General features: G+C 40.2%; 1 protein-coding gene across 1 annotated transcript in view; it reads right to left on the reverse strand.

The window, feature by feature from the left end:
- The window catches only part of LOC109967057 (eukaryotic translation initiation factor 4 gamma 3), a 45,249-nt gene that overhangs the window by 26,867 nt on the left and 2,903 nt on the right, over positions 1-15,479 (reverse strand). The window contains exons 2-9 of the mRNA XM_020612426.1: positions 13,933-14,025; positions 12,238-12,270; positions 6,915-6,935; positions 5,082-5,261; positions 3,612-3,723; positions 3,277-3,380; positions 1,366-1,491; positions 29-104 (exon numbers count right to left, since the gene is read on the reverse strand). Of these exons, the coding sequence (XP_020468082.1) occupies positions 29-104; positions 1,366-1,491; positions 3,277-3,380; positions 3,612-3,723; positions 5,082-5,261; positions 6,915-6,935; positions 12,238-12,270; positions 13,933-13,959 (679 nt within the window). The 5' untranslated portion in view covers positions 13,960-14,025. The remainder of the gene's footprint in view (positions 1-28; positions 105-1,365; positions 1,492-3,276; positions 3,381-3,611; positions 3,724-5,081; positions 5,262-6,914; positions 6,936-12,237; positions 12,271-13,932; positions 14,026-15,479) is intronic.

Consider the following 15,479-nt stretch of genomic DNA (forward strand, 5'->3'; position numbering starts at 1 on the left):
CTCTCGTTCTGCTGCGGCTGCTCTGGACTCTGGCTGCTGTTCAGCTGCTGCTGCTGTGATTTGAGGTAGAAAATGTGAGGATAATGAGGGTGAGGCCATAAAAACTAGCAACACAGAAAATCAGAAAGACAGGCACAGAGATGTAGGCAAACATGCACACAAATAAACAAGCCCAAATGCCAGATTAAACAGAAATAAGGAGTCCAATGGAGTATGGTTAGATTAAGAGGACAGCAATGGAGGACAAGACAAGAGAATGACAATCAATGTGGGAGAAATGGCAAGAGGAGACGGCTCAGAACAATGCAGCGTAAGGGACAGAGGAAAGGTACATAAAGAAATTAAATCAAAGAGGGCACAGACAGACAGAAAAAGAGAGGAAATACACTGTTAACATCCACAAAAGGACACAGAGAGGAAGAAGTCACAACACCCCTCTCCAGAATCCCTAATGATACCTGACCCAACCCACCCTTGGCATTAGTACAATGGTTTAAAGCTTCAATTACAAGAGTGTGAGCCCTGCTGGTTTTCATTCTCTCAATCTAAACTGAAGCTAATTTACTTTATACCTGCTATTCAAGCAGCTGTGCTGTTTCACCAGGATTTAAAATCACTGGCTTTCCAGGTTTAATTCTAAGCTATGCCCTTAAAAACAAACAAGTTTCACTTTATTTTTGTAATGGATTGGATAGACTCTGGATAGAGGATCTGAGCAGACTTGGTAGTAGGAGTAGGAGTATACAGACAGTACATAATGCAATCTACTGTAAAAGATAGTGAGTGAATAGAAACCCATGATGCGAAAGAGGAAGGTGTAAAATAAAAAAAATTAAAAAAACAAGATTACAGTGGGTTTATTATATAGCTATGAGAAAATACAGTGTAAGGTGGAATTACCAAGCCACAGCCCCATTTGCATGTCTAAACGTGTGCTGTGTGATAATGGTGATGAAATGACTCCCTCGGTAGATCCTTAATATTCCCAGGAATATGTACACCAAGGATATAAATTCACAGTCACATTGATGAAACTACTTACAAATGTGCTAATTAGATGATGCAACAATGTCCTGGGTAATAAACTGCAGGGGTGTAACATTTGGGCTGAAAGCCATCTTGAATTTCCTGTGAGGGCAAGGTGGCCAAATAAATGAACCAAGACCCAGGGGGCATATTCTGTCTCTGTCACCCACATAGTGAAGAGCACACAGGATTAGAGCAGACCGGTCACACTGCAACATGAGACACCTCTGCTCTTGACAGCTACTGTAAAGCTCCAGGCTAATCAGCTGCTCCTAATGCTAAACTACCTCGAATGTAAATGCTGTAGTTAAGAGGCGGGTGTGCGAGAGACAGACATACCTGTGGCGGGGTTGGGGTAGAGGAGGGGGGACCGACAGGAGGCGTTGAATTCCTGCTCCCTGAACCCCCTGCCATAATCTCCTCTGTGATGTCCTTTCCCCCCTGATTGGGGTCACGGATACGGATCTGGGAGAACAATGGCACAAAAAAACAGACCTCACTAAAGCACTCAAGTCTTGGTACAACTCTTCCTCAGCTGTATTTATTCTGTGCCACCTGTTACATTACATCAATGCACTGAGCAAGAGGTGGGTCACAATCAAAAATAAAACGTCTTGTGTGGTAGAAGGGAGCATCCTGAAGTGACCAGCAAAAAAAAAAAAAAAAAAAGGATTTAATCACAAAATGACAGCATCACATTTGACTGCAAATGAAGTGTCTGTGAAAAAGTTAGCAAATTTTACACCTAGCCTCTTCACCTAGTAATCTGACCCCCAGTAATGTCATGTGACTGCATTTTCACTCAATTTTTAAGTTCTACTGGTGTAGTGTCAGTATACTTCTGGTCATATCTAACATCTTTTCTCATGAATGTTGAGCTGCACTGAATATAGTGAAAAAAACAAATTCAAAATAATTTGGACTATAATGCAAGCCTTTAATATTTGAAAAAAGAGAAAAACAGGACACCAGCTCTTAAATATCAAGCACTTCAGAGTTCACAGAACATCATTTCTCTTTAGTGTGTTTATATTATAAGCATAGACAGAATACCTGAACATACCCTGACAGCATTTGTACATTTATCAACCAGTAACAAAATTTGCTACATTTCTTGACTTTATCTGAAAATTGTATGGATAGTGCAAGGTTCTAAAAGATGTAAAGCCTGAAAACGATCAAAGGCGTTATCCACGTCTTTGTAAAAGCAATGCAGTCTGAGAATGTGCAGACCAATTAGTCATTACAAGCTCATGCAGAAGAATTTAAGAGCTAATTTAAATTATTAGCTTTCAAATAAATGTATTAAATACCTCCACATGGAAAACATCAAACATATCCTTGACTAGAAAAAAAAAATCAATTCCTTTACTCCCAACCTAAAGATCAACAGGGACAACTGGGTAAACTATCTGCTGATGAAAAGCATTTGACTGAAAGAGCCAGAACAGCCACTAAATGGACCTTGAAGTAAGACTGTTTTGCCCGCTGCTGTTTCCAGAATCTAAACTTCAGGTGACAGATGATATAGATCAAGAGATATGGCTGAAAGCTCCTAAATAGCCACAAAATGGGCTTTGAGGTTAGGCTGATTAACATTTGTTTGTTAGTTGGTTGGTTTGTTCACAGCATAACTCAAAAAGCAGACAGAAAGTAGATGTGAGATAAGGCCAATTCATGGCACAGAGCCCTGGATGGCAAAAAACCCTTCCAACATGGTGGTTAACACTGGATACTTGATACAACTGTAGTACAGGCATGTTAACTTTCCAGTTATGTTCTATTAAAACAGCCCAATCTTTTTGTTTTTGTGCCCCAAATTCACTGCATGTGCTCTAAATCTGCTCCACCAAAAGAGATGGCGAGCAGTGGTGGTCGAGCGAGCCCTGCACCTTGTGTGTGTGTGTGTGTGTGTGTGTAGCTAAGCCCCACACTAGGTCAAACAGACAGACACACAACTCATATTATGAGGGTCAAACAATCATGGGAATATTGCTTTTAGGTGTGATGGCATTATGGGGAAACTGATCTGCCTTGGCAGAGGTTTGCACTCTCTGAGTACTGTCTACTATGACTTTTTTTTTTTAAACAATTCATGAAAGTCAAAGATTCAAAAATTCAAAAGCACTTTCACTGGACGTTCTGCATATCAACTACAATCAAAAATCTGTTAATACATTCTTATATGTTGTATTTCACTCCCATTGTTGCATTTACAAAAAAGGACAAAGGAACTACCAAGATACTCACTGTTTTCTTCTCCCGCTTGGCTGGTAGAGGTTGCTGTGGTGTAGGCACTATGATGGGGGGTGAGGGGGAGTACACAGTCTGTCCTGGGTAGTAGGGGGGGCCAGCTGTGGGAACGGGAGCAGGGACAGAGGGTGAGACAGGTGGGTGGTACCTGAGGGGATCTGAATGAATTTACAAGGAAAAAAAAACAGAAGAAAAGAGATTTTAGTTAAACACTCTCAGGCTCTGTAGTCTGGGGATACACAAAGCTTAAAGATTATGTGCATTTGAGCTACTCTAAGATAAAATCATATTTTACATGTGATATTGGCATCTGCCTTGAATTAATGACTCACGATATGGAGCAGGGTACTCCCCTGGCCCTGGACCAGGATAGAAGGTGCCGGACCCTGGGGGCTGCACAGAATACTGCTGAGGAGGTCCCACATAGGGCGTACTGTGCCGGTACTATGAGTAAGGAAGACAGGGAGAGACGTTAAACATGTTACCGCATGAACAACACAGGTGCTCTCCAATGACAGCATGCACATTGGACTTGTCAATTTTCCATGTTTCAAACATTTTCTCAAATGCCTCTGAGATAGCAGATGTGGAGTGGGAGCCCGTGAACTCCTTGGAGTGTAACTCTACTTTTATCAAGTTAAAATCTTTATCAATCCACGGTGCCTTGAGGTTCAGCATACTCACAGGGCTAGCATTCAAACTCCATATATCAGTTCTAAAACTGATGGTAGGGATGTCACCAGCCAGCGGGTCATGAATTTGTGTGGCCACAACATTGTAGAGTTCAGGGAGACAGATGTCAGCACAATGACAACTGGGCAGTGGGACGCCACATGCTCCATCAGACTTTGAAACCCTACCTCCTCCACAATGGAGAAAGGTTGGTCATCTAATGTGATGAACTCCACCACCTTGTTAGGGATCCCTTTAGCTTTGGCCCTGTCCATGGAGATTGCTCAACACGTCTTATAAACTGCATATGCTTCCACATGGCCGACATTTTCTTTCACCTTATCGGAAAACAAACCACATGTGTGCAAACTGCCACAAAAAAGGCTGTTATACCTAGTGGATCGGTCCCAAACGTGCACCTGGCTACATTACTGTTGTCTGAATCAGATAACCAGATAAACATTGGCCACTGCCATGGGTGAATGATCATCTTATTTGCTGATAGGCCAATGGCAGTCAACAAGGCAAACATCAGCCAATACTGATGTATGGCCGATAAATTGGTCCAACCCTACAAAATATATTTTCTTAATTTACACCTAAGACAAAGGGTAACACTAATGTTAGAAATCTGTTATAATAAACTATAAAAAATGTTTTTTATAACTGTAATATGTAGACGTAAAGCTATAGCATGTAACATTTTTCAAATATTTTTGTTGTAGAAATATGCTCCAAAACTTGTCTTAATAGAGGAGAGGTGCTGTCAAAGCTTCTTAAAAGGTTTTGAGCAGGACCGACCTCTCTAACCAATTAGAGATTTTCAATTATTTCTGCTTGATCATTACGTTTTGTTGCATTCTCATGTCTTGTAATGTAACTGCGACAAATATCTGAGGAGCTGGGCAGAGCGTGGCAGAGCGCAGGACAATGTAGCAGTGCATAGTTGAGCAAGCCAGGTAGATTTTGATAATCTCTATTGTAGCTTTAAACTCCATGCTTGCACTTAAACTGCTCATACACATAACTATTGCTGGAACAATTACAATTATTCACTACTTAATTAAATTGTAGTGAACGGCTTCAACTATAATTTTGAAACCCAGCCAAGTGTGACAGACTCTACCCACCTGTGGGATGTAGTACTGTGCAGCCTGAGGGGAGGGGAAAGGCATGGGTGCCATAGTCATCATGATAGGCTGATTAGTGGGGTAGACGGCCGCTGTGGGAGTCTGTGAGCCGGGCCGTATGGAGGGTGTGTTTGTAGGGATGGTGGGCCTTGCAGTCTGCATCTGAGTCCTCTGGAAAAACTGAAATTACCATGTGAGAGAAACAGAGGAAAAGGGAGAGAAACAACAATAGACATTAGGTACTATCCCAGAAGCAGCAGTCCCATTCCAGCATGCTGCCAGGCTTTATCTAAAATACAGACTACAGTTTTTCACATCTTCACCAACTGTTTACAAGACATAGTGTATCCTTTATCTAATGAAACCTGACTGGCTGCCAAAGTAAATAAACATGAAATAAAGTTTGATATCTACAATATATACACACACCAGTGGTTTAAGGTTTGGGCATGTGGATCACTGGGTTTTCAAATTGCTTGTTGCATTTTTGTGATTAAACATTTGATATTTACACATTTATAAAGACATGAACAATCTCTAACATGACATTTTTCCTGTGGTTGGATAAGCAACAAAGGACTTTGAATTACTTTTTAAAAGAAAACCAGACATTTTGGCAGAGACAGGCCCGATTACTATTTCCAACAGAGGGTCCTAAAGGCAAAGTGTAAATTACATTTATTCTTTTTTCCCCATTTCTAAGTTCTTTATTTTTCATTTTGGCCAGCCTACAATGTAAATAAGCTCCACAGCGATGCACAAGCTGCAACAAAGAACAATTCTTGGACCACTAAAACAATTCAAATACTTCTTTTTGTGCCTGAGCTGCTTGGCCAACTTTATCATTCTGCTGACTGTCTGGCACATGGCACGGGTCTGTTCCTCAGGAACCAATATGGCTTTTTCTTGTGCATCAAAGAGCACAGAAAGTGTACACAATATACTGTAGTTGCTGCAACTACAATGACCACTATACAGAACATCTTAAATCTGTTAAAAATTTAATATCTGATAGTCTTTGTATTTGGACAGCACAGATGATTTTGTGCAGGAATCTCTGAGCGTCAGGCCCGAAGAAATACCACTACCAACACGTGTGACCGACTTCCAAAAAACTAGGGCTCAAGCAGGGAATACCCAACCACAGTCACAGTGTGATCCGGTGAAAGAGAGCAGAATAAACAATGCTGTAAGCCCATCTAAAAGTACCCAGGAGGGAACTCACAGCAATAAATCAGCCCTGTGGAAATCCAGGAAATGGCCATTACTAGCTACCTGAAGAGTCTCAGTGAAATTGCTGGCATGACAAAAAAATACAAGGCAACATTCAAAACAACTTTTCAATGCTGTGCAAAAGTGCTTTGTAGGTTATGCTTGAAACAACCAGTGTCCGTTCCAAACGCCACAAACCAAATCCATGTCCAGTGGGCTTCGATAAAATAATATTAGACATTACATTTTTCCATCAGGTAGCAGATACACAGACATAAAAAGGAACTAAAAGTATTTATCTTAGGGAATAATACAGTGTAGATACACAATGTCTTTTTTCATTCCACATGCTCATTAAAAATGTAATGAATATGAAATGAATAGAACCAAAATGTCAAAATAATGAACATAAAAGTCCAGTAATGATTCTATAAAGGATAAAAGATGATACATTAGCATAAAATGATGATAAAGAACCCCTCTACTGAGCATACACTGTAGTGAAAATGAAGGGGTTCTACAGGGTTAAAAGGTACAGTAGGAGGGATGGGATCATTTAAGGATGATCCTCACCATGCCATGCACGTATGCAGCGACTTTCGACACATAAGTAAATGTTACCTGGATGGGCCTGAATCCTCCCTTGAGTATTGAAAGCAGGAAAGAGAGAAAAGCCAATGGGAGACTGTAATGGTGAGACTGAAGCCTCAATACAACAACAAGCAATCACCCACATACATTAAAGGCAGGAAGCTACCCAGTCATTCTCATCTTCCTGACACTGTGACCGGTCCTGAGCCACTTTGAGCAGAAAAATAACTCGTACAATAGAAAACGGGGTCAAAGTGAGGACTGGTTTGTCAACAACTGTGTGGTAGAGTGGAAAAAGCTGAAAAGTCAGTCAAAATGTCACATCAGTATTTGACCTGTGGTCATGTGCCACCCTGACCCAACATGCACACATACCCGCATGCATGTAAGCCTCTCTCAAAAACAGACATTTTACTTAAAGGGGAGTTTCTTTTCTCAAATCAGGCAGTCTGAGCCTCTGTGCCAGTCTCCCTCTTGCTTTGGCAAAGCAGTTTTCCCAGGCCCAATGGGATCTGGCTGTGACCTGCGATTCTCACTAACTGATATGATGTTAGGGAGCGTTTCAGACACCCTTCTATCTTATGAAGCTGGTAGGCGACACTCCACGGTCCTGGTAGTCTGGTATGTTGACTGGTAGAGTGTTCATAGAAAATAAAATCAGTGTTCAGTGAAAATCCTTAGTCTCTTTTTGTGGATTGATATTTTACAATATAAAGGAGAAATAACAGTGAATTGATGCTGTTGCCTAAGTGACTCAATAGCCCCTATCACTTGAATCAAACTGTCATCCTGATGCCCTCTACAGTGCTAGTTAAGGTGAAAATGCTAAGAAAACGGGTTTACAACACAATTACTACTTTTTATGGTAAACAAAGAGGACACAGTCATGGGTCAAATTCAGAGAAATAAAGTCATTTAAGCTCTGAAGAGCTCTCCGAAGAATACACCAGTTGTTTGTTTTAGTAGTAACTGCACTGTAATTTCCACCAAACGTGGTTTTTGACACATAAAAGCAAAAGCTGTATTTGAAATCCAAAGAAGTCATTCATGATAATAGTGGTATAAAATGAAATAATGATGATCTTTGTTTGCAGACACACGTATATCTTAGCCAAATGAATTGATTTTCTGATCTCTATGCACCCTTTACTGTCCATTGAGTGTGATCCAGGGAGACAATGGCTGTTTTCTCCATTTGTATAAAAGGCCACTGTTCTCCTTCATCTGCTTTCCAACTCCACTTCCGTGGTGGCACAAGAGATCCCAGCGCCAGTTTGTGACAGCCAGAGCATGCACTTGTGTATGTGGTGTGTGTGCCACACTACTGCCAGCAAACACACCCAGCACACAGAAGCATCCAAGAGGTGAGGATGTTAGACAAGTTACACAGGGTGTGAATAACACATCAATCTTAGTAATGTGGGAAGTGGGGGGTGTTTGAGTCACTACAGCATGGATCAACAAACAAAGATATCAAAAGGTCACATGGGCCCATATGTCAGCAACCTGACATGTCTACGACTCTTAGCATCCACAAGGTAATACACAGATAACATAAATACTGCACTACCAGATGTGAATTTACATGCCCTTCATAATCTAATGACACTGCTGCACAAAGTGTCAGCTGTCTCACAGGATCCAGACTGTACTTTACACAAATGTCAACCATGAACACAGACAAATACTGGGGTTGGCCCATACAGTTGCTCTGGACTCTGTACCTAAGCACTGGCTAACATCCCTTATCATTCTCACTACATTCACACTACAGGCCATAATGCACAATTAATGAGTCACATGTGTAAAGGAATAAAAACAGTGTTTGTGCGATAGTCAAATTTCACAATTCCCTCAAAAACTGTTTGGTTACAGTATGTTCCTTCTAGTTTGGCTTGATCAGACGCTTCTCCATAAATGTTTAACGAAAGTTAAATTTCCTAATCTCTCCACTGACACCTGTGGCTCTTGTTGCTGTGAGGGGCTGACACTGAATGATAACTAAAGAATATGTATGTGCATACCGAGAGGTGGGAGATTAAAAAAAAGAAAATAATAATAATAATAATAATAAGACAAACATGAATTCCAATCTGATCACTGATAGGGGTCACATGGTCAGAGATCAGACATGAATCAGATCTAGAACCACATATGGAAGAGGCCCAGAATTCATTAAAAAAAAAAAAAAATCAAATTTGGTTTGTTCCCACATCAATGGTGAGATCAGATGTGAGTCACTTGGAAGGAAACAAAATTGGATTTGAGTCACTTCAGCATGTAGCTTCTATCCAAGGAATTTTACTCCAATACTGAGGTTCCCAATATGCTTTTGTAAGGCACAAAAAATTTAAATATATACAGAGAAATAGGTGGAACCAAGAAAGACAGAATATAGGGGAAAATATATATTTATAAATATATATACATATACTTATATAAAATAACAGGATGGCAACTTGATCTCAAAACAAAACAAGCTGGCCTCAGGAATGATCTGTCATTGAATAATCAGTGTTTGGATGAACATCGCTAACAGCATCGCCAAGCTAATCAAGCAGCTGATTGGATATCGCTCTGTACTGTCAACTCAGGATGGTAGTTACAGCTATTGTTAAGGCTAGCTTCCACAAAGAATACATATAGCAGTTTATAACTTGGCTTGGGAGTCATTCTCTAGAATGGTAACAATGGTTAAAAGTAAAGAAAATGCTAACGTAGCTAACACATCCTGAATTAGCTAAGTTAGCCAAGAAAGCTAGTCTGAAAACCTGTGGAAAACTCTGTATCTTCTTATACCCTGAAAATAAATGATTACCCTCAATTATGTTTTCAGTAAGCAATCTGAAATAATCAGTGTCTTAAGACAAGTAGTCATTTTTGGCCGTACAGAATTTGGCTTACAGTCACGGCTATGAAGAGATCCAAACAACAAAGCTCTTATTCCATACAAAAATAAAACAATTACTTTCAGTACCTTTGTGTTATTAGGGTTATTACTGGAAAGAAATTAGAGAGAGCAAGAACTGGGCTTAATGGGTATTCTGCTATAAAGAAATGGCCTTGGGTGTGTCCTGCACCACTAGCGCTAGTCCGACCTTACTGATGGCCATTCAGTTGAGTGTGTTGAATTGTGCCTAGATGCAGCTGCAAGAGAGAGCCTTCAGACTACCTGAGTAATCTACCATGGGAACACAAGGACAAAGCATTCCAACAAATTCATAATTTGTATTCCAATTTACCATAAGCAGACATTCTTTTAAACTGTGTAATATAAATACAGACCAACTAGCTTACACACTCAAGCATGGAATGTACTGTGCTGAACAGATTGTGCCGGGCTGTAAACTGAATTTGTGGGAATGTGAGACGACATGAGCAACACAGAGTGAAATCCAATCAAGGGCAAGATTTTATCATGTACAAAATACCTTGTGTGCTCCTAAAAATACAGTGGGTACGGAAAGTATTCAGACCCCCTTAAATTTTTCACTCTTTGTTATATTGCAGCCATATGCTAAAATCATTTAAGTTCATTTTTTTTCCTCATTAATGTACACACAGCACCCCATATTGACAGAAAAACACAGAATGTTTGACATTTTTGCAGATTTATTAAAAAAGAAAAACTGAAATATCACATGGTCATAAGTATTCAGACCCTTTGCTTGTCACAGACATAAGTATGGGAGCGAAGGTCAGACATCCTCCCATTTCTTCCTCCAGCACTTCATGAATGAAATCCCTCCCTGCTGAGCGGTGAGTCCCGGATATCGTTTAGATTAAGTCTGCAGTCCTCCATGTATTCTCACTTGTGTTTGTTTTATAATTGATTTATTCATCCACTTTTCTTTCAATAATAAACTATTTAATGTGCAATTCCTGTGAGTTCCTGTGATGAAAGATTCATACTGTCGATTTTTAGTTTTCACCTACACTTTAAAAGTCTTCATCTGAAAGCACTGGTTTGGTTGGCGCAGTAAAAACAACATTTTCCTGTCTGGTTTTCTAATATAAAATATGAAGAATATTTAATTTGACTGATGAGGGTCATTATTATAAAGATAGTGTTTTTGTTTGTTTGGTAAGTACATGTTAAGTACATCTTGTCAGTCAGAATGAAATATCCTGATGTAGAGTACTTTGAAAAGTGCACTCATATGTCATCATAAACCACATTATTATGATTTACCATTTAGATTCATTCTGAAGATGTTAGATATTACCAGGCATCTGAGGAAAAGTACAACCGGGTCATGTACAAACAAATGTTTTCTTTTTCACAGATTTGACACCACATAAAAAAGAAGACAGTTAAAAAAAGGGGAAGTGGCAAATTTACTGAATCTCAAAACTCAAAACTGCTTTGTGTGGTCACACAGCTTTCTCCTTCCCATTTTTATTCAACCACCAAACCTACAACTGCTTTTAAGAGAAGCACATTAAATCACATTTTTGACCATCTTTCCCACATTTTCACACCGACTCATCTATCTGGGTGAAACAGACCAAAATGCCACTGAAGCAAAATGACATGTTAAACATGACGACCAACGTTTACCATCCAACCTGACAGCACTGGAGAGGATCTGCAAGGAGGAATGGCAGAGGATCCCCAAATGCAGGTGTGAAAAACTTGTTGCATCATTCCCAAAAAGACTCATGGCTGTATTAGCTCAACAGGGTGCTTCTACTAAATACTGAGCAAAGGGTCTGAATACTTATGACCATGTGATATTTCAGTTTTTCTTTTTTAATAAATCTGCAAAAATGTCAAACATTCTGTGTTTTTCTGTCAATATGGGGTGCTGTGTGTACATTAATGAGGAAAAAAAATGAACTTAAATGATTTTAGCATATGGCTGCAATATAACAAAGAGTGAAAAATTTAAGGGGGTCTGAATACTTTCCGTACCCACTGTATATCAACTATAAGTAAGGCTGGGAGAACCACAATCATCTGGATACATCCTGTGCAAAAGCAGTTAGTTACTGTACTCAGAGCTCAGACCCAGGACAGCTGCAAGTGTCATTATACTAACACCCTGATACAGATTATTAAATATCAATTTAATTCTTAGAATGAACCAACACCAATCTCACAATAAAAATAAACAAAGTCAGGACTCCTGACTGGATATCTTGATTAAGTAGCAGCAAACTCCACAAAAAAAGATAATTAAAACCACTTGAACTGTATCCATGGCAAGGTGTTCAAATCTCAGACTTTTTTTTTTTAAAGAACAACAGATGCCCCACCAACAGCACTTTGCCAACAGGTACCAGCAAACTTGCTTTCATGATGATGGTGCGAGAGAGGGAACAGCAGGGACATTCAGCAGGGGTAAATTACCTGATGGTGGGTTGGTCGAGGGCCCGTAGCAAACTGGTGGGGAAGGGAGGAGAGGTCCAGCAAGGAGATTGAAGCAGTGATGGCAAAGTGGAAAGAAGAAAGAGCATAAGATACACAGAGATGAGTGATGGAGGCATATGGTTGGAAATACAGTACAAAACCACAGAGCAACAAAGCTTTAAAGATACGAGGTACATGATGCAGCACACAGACAAGTGTGAATGTGCAAATAAAATACTTTATGTACCAGGTACATTGGGTTAGCTGCATCAGGACAATGCTGATTTTATGATATCAAATTGTCAAACATTGAAAAGACTTAAGTTGATTTTTATGTGCATGGCCCAATAATCACAAATTTGTCTCAAAGGGCCGAACACAAAATTAGCAGACTGTGGTGGAAATAAAATCATTTATAATGTTGTATGTGGTAAATCTTTCCATTGTAACCAAATAGTTTAAAACACACTGTATATAAAAATGGACAACACATCACCATGACAGTATACACTCCTTTTATATAATCAAACTTATTACAACAGAAAATGGCCAATTCTACACAAAGTAGCATGATATTGGAAAAATCTATTCGTATTTCTTTAGTCTGTGGTTTAAAACAAGACAGTGTATGTGTAAATACAATTTGATGTTCTGGTTAGTGTGGTTCTCCAGATAGGAGCTGGGCAGGAGCCACACATAACAAATGTTTACAAAGAATGCTGGCAAAAGATATATATAATATCTGGATATTTCTCATTAGGTTTGCTGTGGTGGGAGATTTACATAACAGGTGTTAAGGTGCTACCTATATTCTAAAAGATTTCTTTAGGCAACACTGAAAAAACACCGAGATAGAGCAGCTTGACTTTGCACTAAAATTTCACACAGATATTTTAAGCCAATAACAGAATAGCCAGCCACAATTGGTTATGAAAAAAAAGAAATCAAATAAGGGATAAAATCCCATAGTACAAAATACACTCCACAGATCTAATAATGCAGTTCTCCGTGGGAATCTCCTACAATATACAGTACGCATCAAAAGATAACTTTCCCAGAAACACTGAATAAAAGCTGCCTGTACAGAGAAACTAGTTCAATGCTAGGTCTGAATTTAAGCTGGGCAGACAGTTTATACCCTGATTTTTAGGCCAACTGGTCCCCACCTAATAGATTCAGGACAAATGTCACCACATGCGCTGTCATTTCTTCAATTTGAAGAAGTTTCTGACTCCTTCTCAACGTCACAGTCTGAATGTTGGACGATCAGAAAGTAATCACTTCCATTTGACCTATGCCTTTTATTTTTGTGGCTATCACCTTTTCTCCACTATTTTCACATTATATTTCATTAAGGTGCTGACTGAGTGAACTAGATTTTTCAAATGGCATTTAATAAAATACCAGTGCAAACTGGAATTACATATACTACACGGGATACAGTATCACCACCCACAACTAGCCTCTAAGGAAACGATGAACAATTCATTAAAAAAAATAAAAAAATAAAAAAATAATACAGCCTCTGTTAAGTGCCTCAGTGCCATGATCACAGTGGGATCAATCAACTCGAGCAGCTCTGTGTGGTTTCCAAACACCATATTCCATGTCACTGACTCGGTCACAGTGAAAGACAAGCTGCTTGGACTTTCTGAGGCAGGCGTTCTGTAAATCTAAGACCAAAGGTTCACTCACCGGGCGACTCTGTGGCTGTGCATTCATTGGCTGTGTCTGGGGAGAATACACTAGAGGGGCGGAGCCAGCATTTTGCCCAGGGTTGTATGGAGACTTTTAAAAAGAAGAAATGGAAAGATGGACTTATTGTTAAATACAGACATCACTCACTAGTCACTACATTAAGACATTTCATAGATCATCCTTAATAATACACCAGATGTCACAAAACCAACTTACTTCGAATATTACTAGGAGAAATTTGTCAACAGGGCTTTATGTACTGCGGAAAAATATTTGGTTCCCTCAAGGACTGCAAATCCTATGCTCCTTTATTCTTCATCTAGTGTGCAGTGCAGCTAGACAGAGGTGGGTTGAAGTAGAGCTGCTTACTCTTCTTTGAGCTGCTGCTAGTATGGTTGTGATCATTTAAGTCTGTGCTGGCTGACAAGACTATTTATACTGTAGAAGGCTTGTGAGAGACTAGAGCTGCTTTAGGGTGAGGCAGTGGGCCATTAGGTTATAACAGTAAGGAGGAACAACTAGATACCTTGCAAGCCAAGTCACATATTTCCAGAGAGGCTGAGTCACAGAGTCAACAGATCAGCAACCAGTATCACAGTCATTGACTGTCTTTATGATTAATAGTTACAGAAATTTATTTGGGATTTTCCGACATAATGAAAACAAAGGAGGCAACGCAGCCTTAACCAAAGAAGGGTGACATGCGGGTGAATATTCCTATAATGCTCAGTCCTGTCAAGCTTAAATCCAATTTAAATCAGAGCTTCTGTTCTTAACATTGGTGGGATCCAGGACTTCCTCAGTTTCATTACAGAAGTTCTATCCAGAGAACACAGGTCTAAACACAGACAATGCTTCAAATTCTTAAATGAATAATACTGAGGCTTTTGAATTAAAACCTCTTTCTACAGGCTTATAGATATGACTAACAAACCTGAATCATCTGATTTTATTACAACATGGCGCCTGTCATGGGCCGACGTGTTTGCGCGTTCCGCTGTTGAATGCCGGCTTTGTGTGTGTGTGTGTGTGTGTGTGTTTCGCTTTTGATGCAGTGCACAATTGCATACAGGAAACAGGCATTGCTGGACATCGCTAATCACAGCCCTCTGGACATCACCGGATTTATTCCACTGGAGCTATGAATAATTGTCCGCTCCCGCGGCAACCACCATCACGCCCAGGAAGGCCCCGAAGCACCGACCCCGAGAGAGCAGGCTGACCCCAGGACAGCGATCCGGGGACGAGACGCAAGCGCGGCAAGAGGAGAGGGCTCCATGCTAGGCTAAAAGCTTGCGCTAGCCGACCACCACTACCCGGCCTCTTGCTAGCTAACGTGCGGTCTCTGGAAAACAAACTGGACATGCCAAGAGCCAGGATTACAACACAGTGGGAAATAAGACTGCTGCGCTCTCGTTTTCACCAAGACCTGGCTGTCAGACAGCGTCCCAGAATCCGCCGTTCAGATGCAGACTCACTCTGTACACCGAGGAGACCGGACTGCAGCTGCCAGGAAGGCCAAAGGGGGAGGTGCGTGTGTGTGG

This window comes from Monopterus albus, unplaced genomic scaffold, assembly GCF_001952655.1.
Source record: "Monopterus albus unplaced genomic scaffold, M_albus_1.0 scaffold1.1, whole genome shotgun sequence".
NCBI lineage: Eukaryota > Metazoa > Chordata > Actinopteri > Synbranchiformes > Synbranchidae > Monopterus > Monopterus albus.